This window comes from Eubalaena glacialis, chromosome X, assembly GCF_028564815.1.
Source record: "Eubalaena glacialis isolate mEubGla1 chromosome X, mEubGla1.1.hap2.+ XY, whole genome shotgun sequence".
Taxonomy (NCBI): domain Eukaryota; kingdom Metazoa; phylum Chordata; class Mammalia; order Artiodactyla; family Balaenidae; genus Eubalaena; species Eubalaena glacialis.
In genome coordinates, this window is record NC_083736.1 from 31,741,124 (window position 1) to 31,767,439 (window position 26,316).

Sequence of the window (26,316 nt, forward strand, 5' to 3'; positions counted from 1 at the left end):
GAAATAAAAACATAAACATTGTTTTTGTAGGGGAGCAAAATTTGCCACCCCAAAATGTGTCTCCTTGGCAAGAGAATTAATTTAGTCTGATTATTTTTAAGAAACAAAAGACTAAGAAAGTCTCTCTTTTTACCTCTCCCTTAACTGACTAAAAGCATTTAGACAGAGAGCCTGGTCCAGAAGGAGCACTATCACCAGAGATATCTACAAAAAATATGGGCTAGGTGTGGTAGGGGGAACTCAGCAAGGCCTGTGTCTCATTGTTTCTGCGTGGCCCAGCAAATATTTCTTTACCAAACGTTTGTTTTTCCTATCTTCCTATAAGTTGTCTTCCTCCTCTTTGAAGTCCCAGACCCCTACCCCCTTCTCCTCAGTTTAGGGTGATATATAAGCCTCAATTGCCTGAATGTCAAAGGGTCTTATTTTTCTTATGTTGTTCCTATATGTTCAAAATTAAATTTGATTTTCTCCTGTTAATCTGTCTCATGTCAATTTAATTCTTAGGCCAGCCAGAAGAGCATAGAAAGGGTAGAGGGAAAAGTTTTCCTTCCCCAACATTTTTGAAATAGTGATTATTAGAAAATGGGATTTGGGGGGATTTGGTTTTGATTTTACAAATGGGCTCATTTTTACTTATTGCTTGACCATGGCATTACCAAAACTCCTTAAAAGATACTAGTAAAAGTATAATATACTCTAACTATAACTTTATGAGCTTTTTATTGTTGCTTTGATAAGATAAATTATAGGAATACATATGCTCATATAATATTTTATAGCTGTACAGAAATGCCTTGATTCCTGATCTTGACATTTGGAATAGATTTTTCTTTTTCTATGCAATTCTTTTGTTGTATGCAATACTCTAAGTGGGATTTTGCAGAGTATAGCAAAGCATAAGTGGCAGTCTTAACTGAAAGTACAACACAACACTTGAAGTCTTGCATGTATGCAAAACAAACCACTGAGGCCTAGGAATGAATCAGCTTGTTTAAGAGACCAAAAAACCAAATATAAGTAGATACAGATGTGGGCTCAACTAATAGGTTGACCAAGTTGAGGCTCAAAAACCACACGTGTTTGACATTAAATAGTTCCTCTAGAGTTGTCATCCAGAGGACAACACTCTGAAAACTGGCCATGATTTCTAAATAATCTCACCCTATTTTTATTTCAATTAATAAATCTTGTGAGGACAAAAGAGATGATACAAAATAGCTGTGTGTGGCAAATGATTGAAGAAAGTTTTTTTCACCCACATTTCAACAGAAGAGGGCAATTGTACTCTCTGATAGACTACCAAGGGGGTGCAAAAGGCCTGGACACTTGAAAAAGAGGAAACTGCTATCAGGGTGGCAGCTGTGGCTATATGCTGTGTAACAGAACAGAGAACAGTCCTAAGAGAAGCACAGGCGGTGTCTTCTGCCCCTTGTGATGATAGAGATAAGGTCACTTAACCAGAAAATCAAGGACGGGTGTAGCCTCCAGATATGAGGAAAGGGGAATTGACAACCATGTTAATTCTTGTTATTTGCAAAAGTACAAACTTCCTGACATGAACAACTTGGAGCAGAGCCTCTTCCTTCATAAAGTTATTAAATGACTTGCATTTGAAATATTAATTAAAAGGTCTAATGTTGACAAAGTCCTTAGGAACCTACTGAACTATATAACTGGCAAGAAAGTCAAAGACTTGAGTCATCCTCAAACTTTGGTACACATTAGAATCACTCAAAGAGCTTTAAAAATCCAGATTATCAGGCCATACTTCAATTAAATTGAAATTTCTTACAGTGAGTGAGACTCAGGCATTAGTATGTTTTAGGGTTTCTCAGGTGATTCCAATGTATGGCTGAGTCTGAGAACCAGTGCTGTAGTAGAGTAACTACGGATTCTTTTAGTGACGGTTTGGTACAGGTTAAAGAACAAGATTGAGTTTTAGAAACGAACAAAATGAGTTAGGCATCTTAAGCATTTTTCCCAATTCCTACAAATTTCTTTCTTTATCTTTTAAGTAAGGATGGTGATACATACTCCATAGGTATTTGTGAGGCTTAAATTACACTTAAGGTATTTGAAACAGAAATAAGAGATGTGGTTATTTTTCTCCTCTCCATATATTTATACTGCCACTCATGACACTGGATCCCTTAAACTTGTACCTAATTTGTTTTCTTTTCTTTTCTTTTTCCCTTGTTCTGCCTCTACCTCACTTAAGCCCCCCTCCCACTTAAGTTTTACTTATTTTTTTTAACCTTCTTCCTCATTTTACCTTTTTTTTTTTCCATCTCTCTTTGGTAAAGTTCTGCCTCACTGATGCAACTTAAGAATGTAGAATTTGAGAGCTTGTTTTCACACCACTGTAAAGCAATTATACTCCAATAAAGATGTTAAAAAAAAAAGAAAAGAAAAGAAAACAATGATCCAGATTAGTTCATAACTACCTAAATTTAGGAAACAGTGGCCCAGTCTATTCCCCTCATTGCATAAGTGAGATGACTGCAATTCTCTGCCTGAAGATAAGCACCATGTCCAGAGATCATATGGGTAGCTAGACGCAGGGTCAAAACCATAGCTAAGGTAACGTGCTCTTTCCATGGCATACCTATCCCATCCAGGATTATGAGCCTTAGAGAGATAAACTGGGTTTTTGTCTTCCCATCCCCACCCATGATATTTGGCATAATAACTTGCGCATAACCACTTGAGAAATGCATGGTGAATTAATTTTAGGGCTGTAGACTGCAGATTCTATGTCGATAACTTCCAAAGAGGTTACTAAAAATCATATTACTTGAGGTAAGTATTTTATAACTGAAAACACCAGATTTAAAAAGAAACAGAAAGAAATGAATAAATGTACATTTTATTTTAAATAAATACCAGCATTTTACTCCAGAAAATTCCTTCTCAGTGCTCTCCTGCCACTTTCCAGGGACTATAAAATATTTTAATTTCAACTTGATTACTGGGAAATTCATGCAGTGAAGTTCCCTCTGCTGCAAAATCTGTGGACCTGATGAGGAGATATAGCACAGGCTGATGAGAAAAGGCTAGTCCCTCTATAAACACAGGAGGGAGCTATGAGATTTGAAAAGATTTGAAAAGCAAACAGAAAAAAATAAAGGACAAAAAGTATTGCGGCTGTCAAGGTATATTGTTTTAGGAAATAATGAACACTCTTCTAATCTCACATCCTGTGACATAGGATTATTTCATTCACAATTAAGCCTCTAGGTTTTTGTACTGCTGTTCTTTAAAAAAAAAAAAAAGCCCAAATTGTACCTTCTTGGCATCAGCATTTTTTTCATCTTTGCTATGTCCCCATACTTGTTTTGATCTGACAAGCTTAATGTCATTTGATAGGATGAAAGCAAACCATTTTCTGAGAGCTGAGTGCTTGAAGGACACTCATCCATTTTGTGAGGAATTTCTATCCTTTCTAGCACTTCTATCATCTTTGCTGTAGATAACAGAATAAAAATGAATACATTATAAAGTCTGAAATCCTGTCAGAAGAAAAAAAAAATTAACTCTTCATACTATCTAGCATCCTAAGATGTATACAGAAAGCTATACTAAACATAAGAAGACCTTTTACCTAAAAATAAAAGCAACTACCATTTAAAAAGAACTAACCATGTACTTGTCACAATAAGAACATACATCTATGTTTCAAGTATTTCATTTAGTGCTAATGATATTAATAGGATTTTTTTGACTGTATTTGCTTTTTTATTTTTTTATTTTTTTATTTTTTAACATCTTTATTGGAGTATAATTGCTTTACAATGGTGTGTTAGTTTCTGCTTTATAACAAAGTGAATCAGCTATACATATACATATATCCCCATATCCCCTCCCTCTTGCATCTCCCTCCCACCCTCCCTATCCCACCCCTCTAGGTGGTCACAAAGCACCGAGCTGATCTCCCTGTGCTATGCGGCTGCTTCCCACTACCTATCTATTTTACATTTGGTAGTGTATATATGTCCATGCCACTCTCTCACTTCGTCCCAACTTACCCTTCCCCCTCCCCGTGTCCTCAAGTCCATTCTCTACGCCTGCGTCTTTATTCCTGTCCTGCTCCTAGGTTCTTCAGAACCATTTTTTTTTTTTTTTTAGATTCCATATATATGTGTTAGCCTATGGTATTTGTTTTTCTCTTTCTGACTTACTTCACTCTGTAGGACAGACTCTAGGTCCATCCACCTCATGACAGATAACTCAATTTCATTTCTTTTTATGGCTGAGTAATATTCCATTGTATAATACTTATATTTGTCTTAAAATTTAGTTAGAATATGAAACTTCTGGGAACATATGACTAGCGTGCCTCCATTAATTCTCATCATAAACTATTCAGAGAGTTCTTATTCACATTACCCTCTATGATTTATTATCTACAGAAACTGATAAAGAAGAGTCCTTGCCTTCCAGGAACTTAGAGTTGTAGTTGACTATCTGCCTTAGAGTACAAAACAAATTCTTCAATTAAAAAAAAAAGAATGGGTAAATTAAGATTGCCTCATTCTTCTTTTCTCCCCTTCCCCATTCCTCACCAATCTCTCTCCCTCCTATGTCTTACTTCCTTTGAATACTGAAATTGTTCTACCGCTTCCTTGGGAAAGTAGACTCCAAGATCCTCCAATATTGCTTAATCTCTCATTCATCCCTCTGGGGAGTGATTGAGAAAAGGAAAGCCCATGGAGTTTGAGAACCTCATATAATAAGAAAGGGCTACCCGTCCTAGCCCTTTCACTATAACTAATATGCTACTCTCCATCCCCAAGGGAGAGCTTGGTTCTAATAATAAACTCTCCAAGAATATGACGAAATAAATTGAAATTTTTTGAAAGAATGAATAGATTCTAGGGAGACAAGCCCCAAAACCCTTAGGAAGTTTCTTAATGGAAATGAGGAGCTGAAGAAAGCAAAAGTAAATTTAAAATCACCTTCCAGACTAAATTCTCTGAGGGTATATTACGGTCAGTTTCAAATGCCCATGTCTGGCTGTGATTTATGTTTGTTCTTGAAGCACAAAAATTCGTAATGACCAGATAAGATACTTTCAATGAGAGATGTTTACTGAAAGAAATACTATTTTTTAAAAAATTTTAATGCAGTCTTAAATAGTTTCAAGTAATCAGGAAAATGGAAAAAACAGGAAAATGGAAAAGATATAATGAGCTAGGGATTTTTTTTCTTTCATATCAAGTTATTTTAAAAAGGAAGAATCCAACTGCTTTCTTTAGGGTCCCTCATCTCTTGTTCTCCATTCTCTTCCCTTTCTTGTTGCCATTTTTTGCTGACTGCACTACTTCATCTGCTTTCAAGATATTTTGACGCCAAGTGGCACAAAGAGTTTCCTTTCATCATTTTTGAACTCTTGGTAGGTATTTACACCATCATTTACAATAAGGGTATCAGTCAAACTTAAGATGTTGTGAACATCACAGTCACTGCAATGAAGTGTTGGTGCTTAGCTGAAAGAGGTAATAAATTGGTTCTACTGACCTAGGAGCACAAACAAGTTTTAAGAAACTACTTTTCAATCCAGGAAAAGGAAACAACACAAGTTCAATGTTTTCTATTGCTCAGCATGCTTTATTTATTTATTTATTTTTCAAATCAGGTAGGAGAAGAGTGTTTGAACAGAATGAGTCCACAAACTTTTATATGGAAATAAAAATCATCTTATAATGCAATGCCACTTTCTTTTTTCATTGTTCATATTATAGGGTACTGACTGGAAGAAAAAGCCTTCAGTAACCTTCAATTCACTTCCTGATTAAGAATATTAGGAGCTGAATGCAATATAAAATGTAAAGCACTTCAGTTCTCATATTTTATTGATATGGCATCTGAGATATAGAGAAGTAAAATACCTCTTCCATAATCACACCAACTGTTGAATCAGGCCCATGAATGCAAATGTCAGCTCCACGCTAATTTGATCACACTATGAACTGAATTATGACTGAAGTTTTTGCTTTATATCTAGTTTCTCACAAAAAGAGGATTAGGACAACGTAAGGAACGTCAAATCCAACCCATCCAACCCATTTTTCTGCCTTAGTAGACAAGATTTATATTTCTTTCCAGTAAAGCTCTTGACGGATGATGACAAACAGAGTAAGTCATAAATTACAGTTCAAAATTAAGGTACATAAGACCAAAATCATATCTGGTCATGGAGCTGACCCTGATAAATTAACAAATTCATCTTATTGACCTATAGGAGTCAGTAAGGCAAAGCCTAAGCTTCATTTCAACATGAGGATTAACTTAGAAAGTACAAACATGAACAGAATCAGAAGGATTCAGAAAGGATTGAGAAGGACCCTCAAGATAGCATTAATATAATGCCACTTATCAGATTTAATCTGAAAATTTTCTTCACTCAATAACCCTTTAAAATAAAACCACCAACACAGTTGACTTAGAAGGTACTCAGCCAATTCAATAAAAACTTGGGACTTCAAGGAGGGAAAATGAAGTAAAAAACAAGAACAAAAGTATCCTGAAAAGTCCCTTTTGCAAAATGAAGCACTTAATTTATCAAGCAGGGATCACAAAGAGTTACTTATGGCCTCTTATAGTGGATACTTTAATGTAAAATAGGTAAGTGCCAGAATCAAGGTATTCATGATCCTAGGAAGGCAAGACAAACACACAGGATACGCTAGTCATTCTCTGTTTGTTCACATATTCTGCTTCATTTTCTGCTCTTCTCTAATTGTTCTGTGCCTTGGAAGTTTGTACCATTCAAACTCCATCTCCCAGGCTGTCTTAGTTTCATTTTGAGTTCAGCCAGAGGAACATTAACTGGATGTAAGTTAGGAGAAAAAGGGTTGGTGGATATCTCCTCCATTCCTTCCATGCTCTAGAGCCATGTCTTGGGCAATTTCTGAATCCCTGGATAACTAGCTCTCCCACTGGGCAGGCCCACTTCCAAAGTGCTAGTTCTCACAAATTTTGGTAATACCTTTTCCAAATCTTGCCCCTCAGCTCTAGAGGTGGTAAAAGCTTCATGCTGTTGCTCCTTTCTGAATACCAACCATTCTTTGTTGCTGTTTTTAAAACAGCTTTATTGAGGTATAATTATACATATTTAATGTACATAATTTATATTTAATATATATTTATATATAGTTGCACATATTTAATGTATACATTTAAATCACATATACCTAATGTATGCAATATAATACATATTTAATATATTTAGTTTATATATATTTAATATATATTTAATGCATACAAATTTGATGAGTTTGGACATATGCATAAACCTGTGAAACCATCACCACAATCAAGGTGACAGACATGTGCATCACCTCCCAAAGTTTCCTTGCATCTCTCTGGGTATTTTCTGTTTTGTTTCATTTTGTTTTGTGATAAGGAAACTTAAAATGGGATCTACCGACCTAACGTACTTCTAAGTGCACAATACAGTACTGTTAACTATAGGTGCTATGTTGTACAGCAGATCTCTAGAACTTATTCATCTCGCATAACTGAAAATTCATAACTGTTGAACACCCTTTTTCTCCCTTCCCACAGTCCCTAGCAACCATCATTCTATTCTCTGTTTCTATGAGTTTGACTATTTTACATAGGTCATATAAGTGGAATGTAGTATTTGTACCTCTGAGACTGCCTTACTTCAGTTAATATAATATCCTCCAGGTTCATCCATGTTTTCACAAATGGCATCTCTTTTTAAAGGATGAAAATATTCCATTGTAAGGCATACATTTTTTTCAGGACTGAAGGGCCTAGATTTAAGCAAATCACAGCTCTGCCTTAAGATAATTAATATCTTCCACCCAGTTTATACCAAGTGTTGCAGTTTGAGGATAGCAACAAGACAATAAAATAAGGAAGCTCTGACTGGGAAGGCTGTCCAGTCTTTCACACAGAACTAGTAAGTGAAAAGATCTTGACTGGGTTACCATATTCCAGAATTATATATTGGGTTTTAGGCTATGTTCCTTATAAGTTAATAAACTCAGAAGCTATTAGTTTTATAATTCTAGTTAACAACTCTAAAATCATAAGAAATTTGGAAAATTTGGGAATGAAACTGAAAAATGAATTTATTAAGTTATATTTGTAAATACTGCTTTAAAATGGATTTTAATTACTTGTACATATTGATCAGCACACTCTCCCAGGAGACAACTCTACTTGGGATGCCACCCACAATATATGGTTCATCATTCTTCTAGTGGCTCAGGTTTCCTATCCTTTCTATCAAGTAAAGAGGTTTGGAACAGCCGGAGAATATATTTAACCAATTCACTTCAATCCTTTCATGTAGTAGATAAATAAAATGAGAAATGTATAGCATCTAGAACAGGTAAGTACACATAGTAGTAAGTTTACAAATATTTGTGGATGATAAAGAAATAGGAATATTGAGCAAGGAGGATAAACTCAATGAGGAGAAGTTTCCATTAGACTTCTAATTATTTCAGTTGCAAGGACAAAGTTGATGCCAAACTGAGAAATTCTCAAATCACCTCATGAAACACATGACCCTGTTTATTACAACAGGTGTTAAAATGTGTTAAGAATTATTGCCCCAAATCAGACAATGTAAGGCAAACAGTAAAATAGGAACGTGTGTTTCCTGACTTTCAAATCAGGTATAAGTCTCTTAGATAACAAAACTCTAAAGTTTCTGAAATTATTCTTTACTTGATCCAAATCATATAGTGATTATCATTTTAAATGAGTAAAGTATTGCCAGAGAATTGAATCCAACACAGTCTGTAAACTATCATTTGGAAAAGGACTTTTAGCATTTTAATTGTAATATTAGTTTCAATAAATTTGTTTAAATTTTTGTCAAAGTTATGAAAATGAACATTTCAACAATTTTACGTAAGTGATTTTTACAGCTTGGATAGAACACAAAGATCAACTGGTTTAACTCCCTCATTTAAGAGAGATTAAAACCTGAGCCCAGGAGTTGACTGTCTCAAGTACTGTGGCTTATTTATAGCAGAGCCAGGACAGGAATCTAAGTCCCCAAAAGCTGGTTCAGCGCTATCTCCTCTCTGACATAAATCAAACCCAATTCTCATGAAGAATATATATCTTGTTCTGATAAAACTAATTTATGTAAAGACATACAGTCCTTTAAATGGATAGAAGTCCATACAATTTTTAACACTTCTGACACGTACACTGTTATTTTTGTTAACTGGGACAAAATACCCATCAATTCACCTGTACCTGGGAATGGTTTCTCTTAAGGGAACTGATGTAATTAAGAGCTAAAATCCTTTTTATTGAGAAAGTAATAAAGGAGCTTAAACAAGTAAAACAATGCATATTATGTGTCCCTTAGTAGGCCATGATATAATTCTGTTAAAATTTGAAAGAACTGAAAGAAAGTCAATGAGTACATGGAGAACTAGACCCTAAGTTATCTACTGCAAAACAAACAATTAGCAAAACTATCACCTGGAGGGTTTTGGAAAATAGCAAGTATACCTAATAAACTCATAAATCTGACTAAGGAGATGTCTAGAAAGAGTAAAAAAAAAAAAAAAATCAATTAACTTCTTTAAATGCCTCTAATAATGTACGAGAAGAAAGAGATAAACTAAGAAAGGAATTATTCAGTTTTAGAAAAGAATGTAGACAAAACATAGAGTACCCAGGATAGCCTTTCCAGCTAAGAAGAGTCAAAGTTAAACAATGACCTCAGAGCAGAAAACAGAACTTGGACAGTAAAATGCAGTCTCAGGGTAAAGAAGTAAAGGCTATAGCTACAGATCCTTGTTTAAGATCTCAGAAAGATTTTAGGTGGCCCAAGGTAGATAAGGACTTGTCTTAGAAAGAAATGTGGGTGTAGATTTTGTTTAATGGATTGAACACCCAAAAAGAATCATAAGCAACCCAACAGATGGTGGTGGGGGGAGAGGGAGAGAGGGAAAGAGAGAGAGAGAGATGGAGAATTTGTGCTATTAGAAGCACCATGAGCTTAGACTAAAAGGGACAGACACAGTTCAGAATGAGAAGAATTCTTGGTACCCTCAAAGTTTTGCACACAGGAAGAACACTAAGAAAGCTACTCAGCTACAAACACGGACCATTTAATGAAGATAGGATGACTCAGTAGGCTGAACTAAGATATTACAGGACCAATTGGTGACCCAGGGAACAGGCCTGGGCCCTAAACCAAGAAACTGGAATCATGCAGTCAGTAGAATTTTAGAATTACTGTGAACTATTCCTTCTCTTGAATAGAACTGTCAACTAATGCTATCCTATGCCTATCTCAATATTGTATATATAGATGTGAGGAGGGCAGATAACCTGTCTTTTTATTTCCCAGGTATTCTATTTAAGAGGAATAAAACTCGAGGAAATGCACCTGAAGAGTCTCTTCTATTTCTAGACCTAATTAAGATGACAAAGTCCTGGACGTTCATACATTATCATAAGGAAATAAGAGTTTAGTGGTCTTGAAAGGGGGTGAATGTACTTTTTCATGTGAGAAAAATGTAAATATTATCTGCCCAGGGGATTGACTGTGGTAGATTAAAGATGGCTGCAAATCCTTCACACTTCTTTCACTGAGAGATTCTTTTATCCTTTCTTTTGAACCTGGTCTGGCCTATGGTAGCTTTAACCAATGGAATATCATACAAGTGATGCAGAACTGATACTATATACTGGCCTGGGCCTAGCCTTTAAGACGACTGATGCTTCTACTATGGTTTCTTATAAACCTGACCATTTTGTAAGAAATCTAAATACAGTAGAAATCTGCCAGACTAGGGATTTATCCCAGGGATGCAAGGATTCTTCAATATACGCAAATCAATCAATGTGATACACCATATTAACAAACTGAAGAAAAACCATATGATCATCTCAATAGATGCAGAAAAAGCTTTTGACAAAATTCAACATCCATTTATGATAAAAACTCTCCAGAAAGGGGGCATAGAGGGAACCTACCTCAACATAATAAAGGCCATATAAGACAAACCCACAGCAAACCTCACTCTCAATGGTGAAAAACTGAAAGCATTTCCTCTAATATCAGGAACAAGACAAGGATGTCCACTCTTACCACTATTATTCAACACAGTTTTGGAAGTCCTAGCCATGGCAATCAGAGAAGAAAAAGAAATAAAAGGAATACAAATTGGAAAAGAAGAAGTAAAACTGTCACTGTTTGCAGATGACATGATACTATACATAGAGAATCCTAAAGATGTCACCAGAAAACTACTAGAGCTAATCAATGAATTTGGTAAAGTTGCAGGATACAAAATTAATGCATAGAAATCTCTTGCATTTCTATACACTAACAATGAAAGTTCAGAAAGAGAAATTAGGGAAACAATCCCATTCACCATTGCAACAAAAAGAATAAAATACCTAGGATTAAACCTACCTAAGGAGGTAAAAGACCTGTACTCAGAAAACTATAAGACACTGATGAAAGAAATCAAAAATGACACAAACAGATGGAGAGATATACTACGTTCTTGGATTGTAAGAATCAATACTGTGAAAATGACTCTACGACCCAAAGCAATCTACAGATTCAGTGCAATCCCTATCAAATTACCAATGGCATTTTTTACAGAACTAGAACAAAAAATCTTAAACTTTGTATGGAGACACAAAAGACCCCAAATAGCCAAAGCAATCTTGAGAAAGAAAAACGGAGCTGGAGGAATCAGGATCCCTGACTTCAGACTATACTACAAAGCTACAGTAATCAAGACAGTATGGTACTGGCACAAAAACAGAAATACAGAACAATGGAACAGCATAGAAAGTCCAGAGATAAACCCACACACCTATGGTCAACTAATCTATGACAAAGGAGGCAAGGATATACAATGGAGAAAAGACAGTCTCTTCAATAAGTGGTGCTGGGAAAACTGGACAGCTACATGTAAAAGAATGAAATTAGAACACTCCCTAACACCATACACAAAAATAAACTCAAAATGGAATAGAGACCTAAATGTAAGACTGGACACTATAAAATTCTTAGAGGAAAACATAGGCAGAACACTCTATGACATAAATCACAGCAAGATCTTTTTTGATCCACCTCCTAGAGTAATTGAAATAAAAACAAACAAAGGGGACCTAATGAAACTTAAAATCTTTTGCAAAGCAAAGGAAACTACAAACAAGACGAAAAGACAACCCTCAGAACGGGAGAAAATATTTGCAAATGAATCAACAGACAAAGGATTAATCTCCAAAATATATAAACAGCTCATGCAGCTCAATATTAAGAAAACAAACAACCCAATCCAAAAATGGGCAGAAGGCCTAAATAGACACTTCTCCAAAGAAGACATACAGATGGCCAAGAAGCACATGAAAAGCTGCTCAACATCACCAATTATTAGAGAAATGCAAATCAAGACTACAATGAGGTATCACCTCACACCAGTTAGAATGGGTATCATCAGAAAATCTACAAACAATGAATGCTGGAGAGGGTGTGGAGAAAAGGGAACCCTCTTGCACTGTTGGTGGGAAGGTAAATTGATACAGCCACTATGGAGAACAGTATGGAGGTTCCTTAAAAAACTAAAAGTAGAATTACCATATGAGCCAGCAATCCCACTACTGGGCATATACCCTGAGAAAACCATAATTCAAAAAGACACATGCACCCCAATGTTCACTGCAGCACTATTTACAATAGCCAGGTCATGGAAGCAACCTAAATGCCCATCCACAGACGAATGGATAAAGAAGATGTGGTACATATATACAATGGAATATTACTCAGCCATAAGAAGGAACGAAATTGGGTCATTCATAGAGACATGGATGGATCTAGAGACTGTCATACAGAGTGAAGTAAGTCAGAAAGAGAAAAACAAATATCGTATATTAATGCATATATGTGGAACCTAGAAAAATGGTACAGATGAACCAGTTTTCAGGGCAGAAATAGAGACACAGATGTAGAGAACAAACGTATGGACACCAAGGGGGGAAAGTGGTGGAGGATGGTGGTGGTGGGATGAATTGGGAGATTGGGATTGACATGTATACACTGATGTGTATAAAATGGATGACTAATAAGAACCTGCTGTATAAAAAATAAATAAAATAAAATTCTAAAAAAATAAATTTTTTTTCTAGTTCCCTGACCAGAGATTGAACCCCAGCCCCCTGAACTGGGAGTGCGGAGTCTTATCCACTGCTCCACCAGGGAAGTCTCTGGAAAGACATTTTCAAAGGTATGGATCAACTGCAAGCGAGGGTTGGAAAAAAAAAAAAAAAATCTACCAGACTACATGGACTGGCTCTGAAAAGGGGGGTGGGGGGTGGGAGATGGGAACCAGCCAACACCCAGTAGTTCCAAAAGAGCCGTCCCAGTCTCCTTAGCTATTCAGCTAATAAAATGAAGAAAGAAGCCCTACTGTTCCCTGCCTGGATTCCAGTGTCTTAGAATTATGAGATAAAATAATGATAAATTTGTTTCAGCCACTAAATTTTGATGTAGGTTGTTATGCAGTAGTGGATAACCAGAGCACATACATAGGAATTAATAATGTGCAGAAGATGTTGTGGCTTTTGTTGGGGCCCAACAATGCCAATCAATGGCATATTGATTATTTTAAATTAAAGTTACTTAAGAAACAGCCAGTACAAAAGGGACACAAGATACTTCTTCTCTGTCCCTCTGAAAGCAGGAGATAAATCTCTCACGTGAAAGGTGCTCTCCCTGCATCTGGAGGTAGAAGGACAACCTTATCGCCAGACACAGGGAATTCAGGCAGAGAAGCCTGTATAAACAAACCTTATTACTTCTTTAACTGACTACCCCAAGCCCAAACTCTATTTAGATTTTTCACTAATTAAGCACCAAAAGCCTAAGTTTCTTTGTCCTGTCACTTCCTCACAAATTTATCGTTTATCTAAAAAGTATAAAAGCTTCCTTCCTGCTTTGGCTACTCCTTAGGTCCCATTTCTATGAGACTTCTGTGCGCAAGAATTAAAACGTGTTTCTTTTTCTCCTGTTAATCTGCCTTGTGCCAGTTTTCTTATTAGACCAGCCACAAGAACTCAAGAGGGGTAGAGGGGGAAATTTCCCCCTCCCTGCCGCTTGTGAAGAGCACACAATGTTCACTGCAGGTGAGAAATACTTAATGGAATACTATTTTCTACCCCTATCATTGTGAAGCTCATTTCTTAGAGTCCCATGGACATGATACATAAGAAAAGATGCCTTGTCAACAATTTGATGAAATATTCATTCTAAAAATTTTTTAAATGAAAGTCACATCAAATGAACTTACTCCATCAGAAAGTATATCTGGTTAATTAATGAGAAAGTTTAATTTTAGTAAGCTGAGTTATATTCAATTATATAATCTGGAATCACAGATCAGGACAACTTTGACTCTTTTATTTTTTTCAAGCAGAATAAGGGACCCATATTGAGTTTCTGATTACAGTTCACACCCTGTAGGTGGCTCTCATGTTCTCCTCGCCTGTTAGTATTACTGAATCACCCTCTCTGTTCATGATTTGTTTGGTGTTTTTTTGTCTCTAAAGTAGACAGATGTTTCTAGCATACGTGAATCAGCATTGCCATGTACTTCATCACATAATTATATCTATATGTATATACTTTTATCCATAATTGAATCTGGGTGTTTAGAAACATACTGGGAAGTCATATCATGATGTTACAGTCATGAACTTTCCCTTAAAAAAAAGAAAAACTGGTACAGAGCTGTTCCTCAGGCGGTCTCAGCCCTGAAGATAGTCCAGGCGGATGGAACATTCTTGTTTCTCTAAGCAGCCACACGCTGATGGCAACTGATACAAAGAGGAGGAGCTTCAGGCAGAACAAACTCATGGCAACCGTTGTGACGCCTGGGCCGTGCTCTCAGCCTTGTCCGACTGCCGCTTGCTCAGACAGCATTCAGTCCGCGGGGCCCCAGCGGAGCACGCAAAGGCCATGAGTTACAGCCGCCCTCCTCCCAACGCGGACGGCATGATCTCCCCCAAGGTGGACAATCTGACCTACCGCACCTCACCGGTAGGTCTGAGGCGCGTCTTTGAGAAGTCTGGGCGCGTTGGCGACGTGTACATCCCGTGGGACCGCTTCACCAAAGAGTCCCGTGGCTTTGCTGTCGTCCGCTTCCACGACAAGCGCCAGGCCGAGGACGCCATGGACGCCCTCGACGGGATCGTGCTGGATGGCCACCCAGAGCCGCAGCCTGAGGCTTCCTCGCCACTGACGTTCCAGCAGCAGGAGCCGATCTTGATCTCAGCGTCGATCTCCCTTCAGCCATGCGAAGTCTCCATCTTGCTCTGATGATAGATCTCCATCAACCTCTAGGTCCAGATCTACTCGAAGTTCCAAGTCCAAGTCCCCCTCTGGGTCCAGATCTTCCTCAGCAACCACGTCCAGGTCTAGATCCATAAGCCTTACACCAGAAAAACGCCCAAGTCCTGATCACAATTGAAAAATCCCTCCAAGTTTCCTAAAGAGGAAGGAGCGGTGGCCCATTAGGATAATGAGTCATTAGCAAACAACCTGAGGGCTTGGGGGGAGGGGAGGGGAGCAACGTTCTCAGGCGATCAAAGAGTCCTTGGAATAAGCCACCAGCTGTTGAAAAGGTTATTCTTTAGCATGTTGTATAACTCTTTACTTGTTTTAAGGTTTGCCTCAAGTGGTAAACCTCATCTTGTATGGTATTTTGTCGCTGTTATTCAACTATCTTCTAAGTTAGTGAGGTGAACAACTTCAAGCTATTATTGGTTTGAATATTGGAGGTAAAAATTCATTTCTCTTTACTGCATTCTGTTTGAAAGTAAACCTATTGTTATCTAATTTGTGGCCCTCCTGACTTAAGAAAATGTGTGCAGCCTTTTCGTTTTGAGTAGTCAAAAACTGTCTAGTGATTGACTCATCATTGCCATCATTCTTTAAAAAATAAAGACCTCCTTGAAGTTATTATAAATTCATTTACATGTGCTGTTTACCTTTGGGTTTAAATGGTAATCTGGACCTGCACTGGTAGAGAGACATTTAAGGTGAAAAGAATTTATTTTTAAAGGATTATTTATCAAACATAGTTCTAATCTCTTATGTATTGTTAAGTGCACTAGACACAGCTGTACAGCAGTTGAGTAATGCTGGTCAGCTGTTAAAGGTGGCGTTTTGTAGTGCAGAATGCTTGCCTCTTCCACCTTTTCTCCTTGTTGCTCCTATGTAAAGGTAACGTGCTGCGCAGAAACAAATGGTTATCCAGTTTATGAAAAAGCCTGACAATTGCACTTCCAGTCACCCTGGCCTTGCATATGTAACAGGGCATACAGTGAGCACATCTAGCAGGTGAATTTAAAAGTAAATATGCCTTTATTTTTTCCTTTCACTCCCAAAGTGGTCAATCTGACCATCTTCAGTTACGAACTTAAATATGAAAAATGTTAAGAAGTAAATTGTAACTTTCTAAGTGCTAACAACATGCTGTATCTTTTTGTTTATGCGTAGAACAAATATTAAAAACAAGACTTTAAATTAGACAATAACTATAGTGTTATAGGAATTCAAAGTTCTAGATAAAGTATGTTCACACTGTAGAGGAACTTTCAAAACTTCAGTGAAATAGACCTATTACTAGTATCCAGAAACCACACCTAAGCCAATGGTTATTAACCTAACCAAACATCTGTTAAAACTTTTTAAATACACCACACATATACATGCAAGAACACACATAAGTACACACTTACTCACACTAAGACTTTGCTAAATTTAGGCATCCTAAAAATCCCACCAGGGAGCTAACTGGTCACATAACATTATCTCACTCATTAGTAAGGTTATCGGTGAAAGACATTTTAGTTCCCACCAGGACCATTCTGTTTCTTAATATAAGCCAAGTGTTCAGTGGTACTTTACCTCGGGATATTTTCTCTTCATATGAGAATTAAATGAGTATTACTGGGCCAAGGTATCAGAATACATTGTATAATAAATGAAACACATAAAAAAATAGGGACATTTTGAAAGGACCTCATGGTACAAAGAAGTAGGAAATTTATTCACAATGTTAACATTATATGTCATAACCACATTTCATTCATAATCAAATGAAAATGTTCATTTCCTTCAACTTTACAGAATTTCAAAGCCTAATAAATAGTTATTAAACAAATAAATGACAGAAAAATTCTGTTTGCTTATTTTTTCATAAAAACTAAGTCCGATTAAACTTAAATTGTATAAACATGTTAACTTTATAGAATGGACAAAAGCAAGTAAGTTTTACATGGCAACTTTATTGTAAATTACTTGGTTTTTTTCCTTACAGTTTTATGGAGATATACTTGACATTTAGCACTGTCGAAGTTTAAGGCATACAGTAAGTCCCCTACACACGAACCTTCAAGTTGTGAAAGGTCAAATATGCGAACGTGTGGTCACATGTCCAATCACGTAAGTTAGTTCACATGTCTGGTGTACATTGTCATGTGCGTGCATCCTCTACAAGTGGTTGTGCTTTTGTGTGCTTTACAGTACTGTATAGAATACAGTAGTACAGTATCTTTATTTCAAGCCCAGGATGTCCGGAAGCAAGCATAAAAGCAGCGATGATGTAGCTGGTACTGCTGAGAAGCAGTGATAACGATGGAAACAAAACTGAAAATAATTGAGAGAGTGGAGCGAGGTGAGAAGATGGAATTGGCAGCCCAGAGAAACGATGAAGAGAGACAAGAGGAAGAAGAAGTAACTAAAGAACCAAAGAGATTCATGATGCAGGAAATGGCAAGGGGATTTTCTTTATTTGAGGAGGCACTGTTAGTTTTTGAGGCATAGGATCCAAACATACAACAGTACACAAAGGTTGCAGCAGCCATTCAGAATGCAATCCAGTACTACTGTGTCATCATCTATGGCAAGAAAAGAAGAGCTACTACGCAGACATCACTGGATTGTTTTTTCAAAAGGGGAGACAGAATTGAAACCAGCAAGGAACCAAACCTGTGCCATCAACGTCAGGCGCGAGTGAAATTGCAGCTTGCCCTCCGTCTCCTATTGCTGGCGATCCCTCAGCTCCACCATCTCCCACCTCCTCTCCCTCCTCCCGTCAGTAACTCTTCTTGCCCGTTCAGTCGATGCCAGCCCCTGTATGCCAGCTGTTGTACTGTACTACTGTACTTTTCAAGGTACTGTACTGTAAGATTAAAAATGTTTTATTTTTTTGTTTTTTTTTCATGTATTATTTGTGTGAAAAGTATTATAAACCTATTACAGTACAGTACTATATAGCCGATTGTGTTCATTGGGTACCTAGGCTAACTTTGTTGGACTTAACGAACAAATTGGACTTATGAATGCACTCTCGGAATGGAATTCGTTCCTTTGTAGGGGACTTACTGTACAGCATAATGATTTGACTTATGTTGGGCAAAAAGAAATTTTCCTTTACCCTTCTAGATTTTTCTGGCTGGTCTAAGAATTAAATTAACATGAGACAGATTAACAGGAGAAAATCAAACAAAGTTTAATAACATGTACATATGGGAGAGGCCCAGGAAAACTGAATGACCAACATGGCTGAAACCCTCACCTGAAATATCATCTCCAGCTAAAAACAAAAGAGGATGTTGTGGGTACTGTTTGAGACTTCAAATGGGAGCAAGGTGATTTATATGAAGATGGAGAAGCAAATGTTTGGTGGATGGGCCGTGTAGAGAGACGATGGACACAGAGTGGACTCAGATCTCTAGGCCCTGCTGAGTTTCTCCTACCACTACCAGCCCGTATTCTTTGTAGATATCTCTGGTGATAGCTCTACTGGGGGATAACTGGCCCTCTATCTAAATTTTTTTAGGCGGTTAGGAGCAAGGTCAAAGTTTCTTCCTGAGACTTTTGGGCCTAGATTTTTTTTCAGCTTGAAATAATCTGCATACCAAAGAAACATTTTGCAGTGGCAAGTTTTGTTCTCCTACACTTACATACATCATGAAATGACGACCACAATAAGTTTAGCAAACATCCATGACCTCATATAGATACAAAATAAAAGAAAAAGAAAAAAATATTTTTTCCTTGTAATGAGAACTCTTAGGATTTACTCTTAACAACTTTCATATGCAACATACAGCAGTCTTAATTATATTAATCATGTTATACATTACATCCCTGTACTTATTCATCTTGTAACTAGAAGTTTGTACCTTTTGACCACCTTCATCCAACCTCCCCACCCACCTCTGGTAACCACAAATCTGATCTCTTTTTCTATTAGTTTGTTTGTTTGTCTTTTGAAGTATACTTGGCCTACAACACTATGTTAGTCACTGGTGCACAACATAGTGATTAGATATTTCTGTACATTATAAGATGATCACAAGTCTAGTTACCATCTGCCACCATACAAAGATATTACATTACTATTGACTATATTCTCCACAGTGTACATTTCATTCCCTTGACTCCTTTATTTTGTAATTGGAGGTTTGTACCACTTAATCTCCCACACATATTTCACTCATTCCCTGACCCCCTCCCCTGTATCAAATTACTTTTTGACGTCTGATTACATCACCAATCATATGGCTCTCCCGTTACAACTCTTAGAAGCCTTCCAATGATAAGTGGCAGGAATCTTTCACAAGCTTACATTTTAAAAATGAAAAACGTTGTTTTACAGATCTAAAAATCTTAAGGCACATCTAGCTTCAGGTATTTCTCAAATTTTTCCTCAGGTATCTTGCTCTTTCTCCATTATTGTTTTCCTCTGTCTCTTTATGTCAATGTTCCTCATTCTTGGGACATAACATAGCCACAAGCATCTTCAGGTTTACATCCTACCAGCTTAGCAACCGCAGTGGAAAATGACTTCTCGTTTTCAGTAGTTCTAGCCAACATCTCAGATTTAACTCTTAAATGTACTTTTGGTCACATGCCCATGCTTAAACCAATTACCGTAACCGGTTTGAGATATACTGATTGGACATGGCTGCATCATGGGTCCTTTCCTCTAGCCATGGCAGTGAATTCAGCTAAACCTAAACCAAGTGGACTAAGATTGTAGAATGGGTTTTTCCCCCATGAAAATCAGGATGCTATTAGCATAAGTATGTTAAGGGGACGCTAAGCAGACACAAATAAAATCTACTGCTTGTTCTCAAAAAAATACCAAAACATCTTAATCAGTGTCCTATTTCTTACATGAAAAAAATCAAAACTCAACTTAGAGTTTGTGTCAAGTATTCTTTCTGAGATTAACTCCACATTTCCACCCAACCCCAAAATTGTGGCCACAGTTGCCCAAACAAGCCAAGGTCTTTCAAGTCTACTTCTTCCATCTGACATAGTCTTTCTCTAGCAACACATAACTGCCACTTTCCATCTATAGAAAGTATAATTATATTTAAAGATTCAGATTTAAATATAATACCTCTGTGAAACATTTCCCAACTCCCATTAAATAATTGCTACACAGTTCTCTGTACTTACACAATACTGCATATATAAATCTATTATAAAATATACTGTATTTTGATAGTTTCCATGTGGTGTTTCCCTCACCTGGTGTGTGAATTACTTGGGAGTACAAACTGCTTCAACAATTGACATATCTCTAGCCGCTAAGGCAATAACTGACCCAGTTTATGTTGGATGGATTAATTATTAAATAAGTCAAATTGAATAAAGTCTCAAATTCAGCAGCCAAATCTTGTCTTTACATGAATAAGTTGAACAAAGAGCTCCTAAACAAGTGTTAAGTGGGGCTGGTAATATTAATGAGTCCAGAAGCTCTTAGAGGTCTCCTTCAGATAGCACTGCAAATGAGCATTATTTTATTTTCACCAAGCCTTTCAGGTTATACATGCAACAAAATCAGCAAAGTCAGTACTCATTGTGGCAGACAAAGTAACTACTATGTATCTGTCTTAAAAGTTCCTGTGATGTTCTGGCTAGTTTTCTTTAAGTAAGATTTATAATATTTATGAGAAAGGAGGACAAAAATGAACCTGATGCTTTTGTGGAGAAGGAATTCCCTGGCTGAGCAGAAAAGCCTGCCAAAGTTTTGGTGTTTCTTGTTTGTTTGTTTGAAACAAGATTGAAGGGCCGTATAATGCAAGATGAAGCCATTAACAGTTAAAAGGGAGAGGACACACTAAAGAGACTCAGCTAGGGCCCTGGTAAATTATCAAAAATTGTGGGCTTTCTTAGTGAGAGTCTATGATTTGAGAAATTCATGAGGAGAAAAGGCGGAGGGGTCCCTGGGCACCTGAAAATGAGAATTGCTGCATTTAACTAGGCTGACTTTGGCATGGCATTTTGAAGAAGGCAGTCATATGTAATGGAACCAATAAATAGAGCATATCAGAGCCTGAAAACGCCTCCTGAAAACCTGAGAATAGGCTCATGTGGGTGAAACGAGGTGAAGGGCGGTGCTTGGTACACTATAAACCCTCAGTAATATTGGCTGGTTTTGAATGAAATGAAACCTAACCTGAATCCAGTCCCTACTCGGTAACAGTGGGGAAGATAATGGATGCCTAGGCAACGTCTAGCAAGTTCTGGGATAGAGGCGGCTCCCACCTGTTTGCGTCACCAGGGGGCTACAGAACTGAGTCGGGGACGGGAGAAGGGAGGAACCTGTGCGGAGGGTCATCCGACTGAGTCGGAACCGGAACCGGACACTCTGGCAGGAGGTAGAAAGCGAAGAAAACTAAACGACCATTGGTGAATTTCAACACTATGTCGTGAATTTCAGATCATTTTCCACTTGTTTACTAAGATGGAAAACTCGGATTCCGACGATGAAGGAGATGGAGTTCCGGCCCAACGCATAAGTCAAACGGACCGATTGGTTTGGGAAGAAGATTTCTTCAGACTCGTCAACAATCTGAGTGAAGAAGATTACAAACTTATGAGAGACAACAATCTTCTAGGCATTCCAGGTGAAAGTACAGAAGAAGTGTTGCTGAGAAGACTTCAGCTAATTAAAGAAAACCCACCACAAGACTCAGATGAAAATACAGGTATATTTTGCTTTTGGAGGGAATAGGATGGGATGAATAAGGAACTTCATCATAGTAAATAGTAACTTCATAATAGTACATAGTAACTAATTATACAGAAGTGACATAAGTTAATTTGGTGAGTAACTTCTCATAAAAAGAACTGGCATTTACTTGATTTTTGGTGGGAATGTCAAGGTATGTTTGTTTTCCTGATTCACATTTGGGTTGTTTTAATTGGGAAACAGTGTGAAGTAGCCTATTTGTATTTTTCTTGGTTTTCTACCTCAATTGAAAGTCCCTCCTACTTCCTGAATTATTTTTTCTACATAGACATGTAAAAAAAGCAAACAGAAATATTTTATATTCTAATCAAGTGGTTCTCAACTGGGGACAATTTTGCTCTCTCCAACACCTGGGGACATTTGACAATGGCTAGAGATATTTTGGGTTGTCACAGGGGAGGCATGGGTGTTACTAGCATCCAGTGGGCACAGGCCAGGGATGCTGCCAAATATCCCACAATGCACAGGATAGCTCCCCAAAACAAAGACTTGTCCAGCACCAAAATGTCAACAGTGCTAAGGCTGAGAAGCCGTGCTCAAACCTCAGGTCTGGTGCCTTCTCTCCCAGTGTGCAGTAGAGGATTTTACTGTCTAATGAAGAGGATACTATAACACTTTGGTTCTTGAATATGGTCTTATATGTACCATGCTAGGTTCAGTCTATTCATTTGATCTGACCTTCAATTTAATGCCAATTAAAAATCTTGGTAACATTAAGAAGTATTCAAAATTCAAATACTTTTAAACCTATAAAACTGGTTTATGTTTGGGCAATAATCTTATATTTTAAAACAGCTTATATATTATCAAAAGCACATAAGTGAAGAGCCTAGAAATAGTAATGTTGGAGACTAATGAAAATTAGACAATAATGTAAATTGAACTAAAATACTAGCATTGTACCTTAACTGGTGTTTACCTTGTTTAATTGCATTAGTGCTTTGACAGTGGACTGAAAAAAAAGTCTCTTGACATTCCTCCTACAGTGGTACACAGGGCTGTGTATATGACGAAGTATTGAAAAATAGACTTCCTCCAGATTCCCTTTTTAAAAAATTCTCTAAGTTTATCTAGGATTAGCTCACTCTTTTTCAGATGGAATTGAAACTTTTCTACCTTTACTTATAAATCTAGACAGTGTACTTTATAAAATATTAACTCTATAAATGTGAAATCAGTTTAAAACATCTGAGTATTTAAGTTCTCATTTTTTGTTTGTTTTTGAAACAAAGTTTCAGAGTGCTATTTTATGATGGTTCTAATTTTGGTAGTTCTTTTATGTCCCCTCCCCGTTTTTTTTTGTTAACAGATAGAGGAGACTCTTCAGATGATGTGTCTAGTGGCGACTCTATAATAGACAGGCTTAACTGTTTTGGACAAACTGAAAATATGACAAGTGGACAAAGAGAAAACCAATCTTGGAGAGAAGAGGGCCAAATTAGTCCTAAAAGTGACCAGTTCAGATTCACTTTAGAAAGAAATTTTCACCTTGATAATGGGAGTCCAAATCCAGAGAATGAATATGTAGCATCTGCAAGACTTCCCAGAAGAGAAAATATGGAAGACAGCCAAAGGCAAGTGGAAAATCCACAATCTGGATCAATATTTACAAGACCATCTATGTCTGAACAAGATACAACTGAAACATTAATGGAATTCTCACCTACCAGAAGTCAGAGAAGAGCAAGAAGTAGGAGCCCAGAGTATCAGAGAACCAGAGCAAGAATTGAAAGTTGGCCGCCTCCACGTTCACTTAGGGAAAGTGTACAAAGACTTAATCATAGTATACCATCTCAGACTTCTGAGCAGCCTCTGGTAAGTGAGAATGTGAGATTTTCTAGAACTGAGCACCAAGAAATATTGAGACAGCAAATGACTGGATTTGAGTTGCACAATAGTGGTCTTATTGAAACTTTTAGAACAAGGAATGCCGTTCATGGAGAAAATTCTCCAGATACAACCAGCAGTGATAAATCTTGGGGAATGAGGGAAGTATATCCGACCATACCCTTCAATCTTGAAGTAGGACAAGTTCATTCTGGAGCATATTCTCAGAGAGACAGCATAGCTAGTAGAACTCAGTTAACATCTGAGACACCAAACAACACCGTCAGTTCTGAAAGTGAACGAGGATGGAGGCATGTGTATTCACATTCTGAGCGGGCAGATGTGAGAGCTTATGTCATTACCATCAGAAATCCCGTTTGTAGAATTTTAAATACTAGCTTAGATGATACAACATCTGTTCCAATTCAGAGCACGTTAAGGCAGACAATGACAGGATTTAGTAACTCAAGTAACCTTATGGACAGTGACAGTAATTTAGAGCATAGTGTCTCACCTCCAAGTCAAAACATGGAATGGCCAGAGTCACCAGATGAGAGCGATGGTCCTAATGGTAGTAGTAGTAGTAGATTTGGTTCTGATTCAAATCCTAGCTATAATCCCCATTCAAGTTCCACACTGATTTGTCATTCAAGCCCCAATTGTATGTCTAGTTCCAGTTCTCGTCCTATTTCCATTTCCAGCTCAAGTGATGAAAATTCAGAAATTAGCTCACTGATGTTTGAAGGCACTGAAGAAAGAAACTCATCATCAGACTTACCATCAGAGACCAGGCAAGGGGGTAGACAAATGACCCCAGTAATATCTGATGAAAGTGACCCTTTGCTCTTCCTTAGTCTGGAACAGTTTTTCCTCTTAGATGAAGATGATCTAGACCAACCTACAGGACTCAGCAAAGCACAGATTGACAACTTGGCTGTAAGATCTTTTGATGAAAATGATGCATTAAAAGCTTGCAGCATTTGCATTACAGAGTATACTGAAAACAGCAAGCTTCGCATCCTACCTTGCTCCCATGAATATCACATTTACTGCATTGATCGCTGGCTCTCTGAGAACTCTACCTGTCCTATTTGTCGTGGGCAAGTAGTGGATTCCAATGAGAGTGAAAATCCTAATTGAGATCTGAATTCTCAGCTATGTAAAGTGTTACAGTGACGGACAAACAACAGTCACCTGCCTCATGTCCACTTTTAGAGTTATTTGTGCTTAAATATAACAATCTGAATCTAATCTAAATCTGAATCTATATATAACAATCTGAACTGAAACACTAGTTCCTGAAGGAATTATTGGGCTTTCCCCAATTTCTGTTCCATCATAAAAGGAAATATTAAAAAGTCAAACAATATTGTCCAATTTGACAATAAAAATTAATTTCACACCATAGCAGTTCACTGAATTTCAATAAAAACTTAGCATGTGCACTGGGTTGGGATGTTCCTGATTCCATGGGAGAAATGTCTTAATATGATATAATGAATCTAGATAGATCCTAGTAGTATTATCTAGTCACGTAAATCCCAGACATCTCTTAGCCCTGTTCAATCCTGGTTGTGCATGCAGAGAAACAGAAACCCAACCAAATGTCAATAATTAAGAAGCAATTTAAGACTATATTAGAGTCATTCACATAAAGAAGTCATGTTACATTCATAGAATGCCATAAAAAGCTTTGAAACCCTTCTCTTCCTATCTCTCTCCACAGCAGTTTATCCCACCTCCCTAACACTACCTTAAAGTTTCTCCTATTCCCCACTACCAATGTATCAGTCAGTTCTAGCTAAAAACTGATGGCACACTTTAAAAGAGTGATGGAATAGCATTTAATGAAGAGACTAAAGTGTGTAAAGAATGAAGGGACACCAAGAGATGATGAAGTACCCTGATGCTAGCAACTGTGAGAAGCCAGTATTATAACCACTAGGTTTGAAGGGGCATAGAGAGATAGTAGTTCCTGCAACCCAGAATGTCTTAGAGTTGTAGTAGAAGTCCACCCGACAAGAGACGTAACCTTAGAGAATGGCATCCACTGCCAACCTACAGTTTGGAAGGGGGCAGATCATGGAAATAAATACCCTTACCTTCTTTCCTCCTGACTTCTAATCTCTTGTCAGTACTTCATATTAGCCAAAACCAACCTGAAGACACAGAGAGACTGGTCGATGAAGCTGATAAAGGTCAGCCTCCTGGAATCACGGAGCAGGGTTAAGAAGGATGGCGAGTAGATCCGATAAGCAAATCAGAGACCATCTACCACAACCAGTGTTCCCAACTCTCTTCAAACCCAGTCTGTGTGTGCCTTCTTGCCTCTTCCGCTTGTTCTCTATTCCACTCTATGACTCAGCTCTTTAACAACCCTCTCTATTTTCCTTTCATCTACTCAGATCTT

The 26,316-nt window shown here is 37.5% G+C and overlaps 1 protein-coding gene and 1 pseudogene across 1 annotated transcript; both read left to right on the forward strand.

Annotated features, from left to right (window-relative positions):
- Positions 1–14,980: 14,980 nt before the first annotated feature.
- On the forward strand, positions 14,981–15,491 carry LOC133081749 (serine/arginine-rich splicing factor 2-like; annotated as a pseudogene).
- A 6,300-nt stretch (positions 15,492–21,791) lies between these two features.
- Positions 21,792–25,046, forward strand: LOC133081750 (E3 ubiquitin-protein ligase RLIM-like). The gene is made up of 2 exons (XM_061178121.1): positions 21,792–22,035; positions 23,389–25,046. Exons 1-2 carry the CDS (start codon positions 21,792–21,794, stop codon positions 25,044–25,046), a joined length of 1,902 nt encoding a protein of 633 aa, XP_061034104.1.
- The last annotated feature ends 1,270 nt before the right edge of the window (positions 25,047–26,316 follow it).

What these genes read in the sequence shown, in the direction of transcription:
- LOC133081750 (XM_061178121.1), top strand. Translation starts at nt 21,792, where the DNA reads ATGGAAAACTCGGATTCCGACGATGAAGGAGATGGAGTTCCGGCCCAA. An exon ending in AGACTCAGATGAAAATACAG is followed by an intron (nt 22,036 to 23,388) that starts GTATATTTTGCT and finishes TTTTGTTAACAG; the next exon opens with ATAGAGGAGACTCTTCAGAT.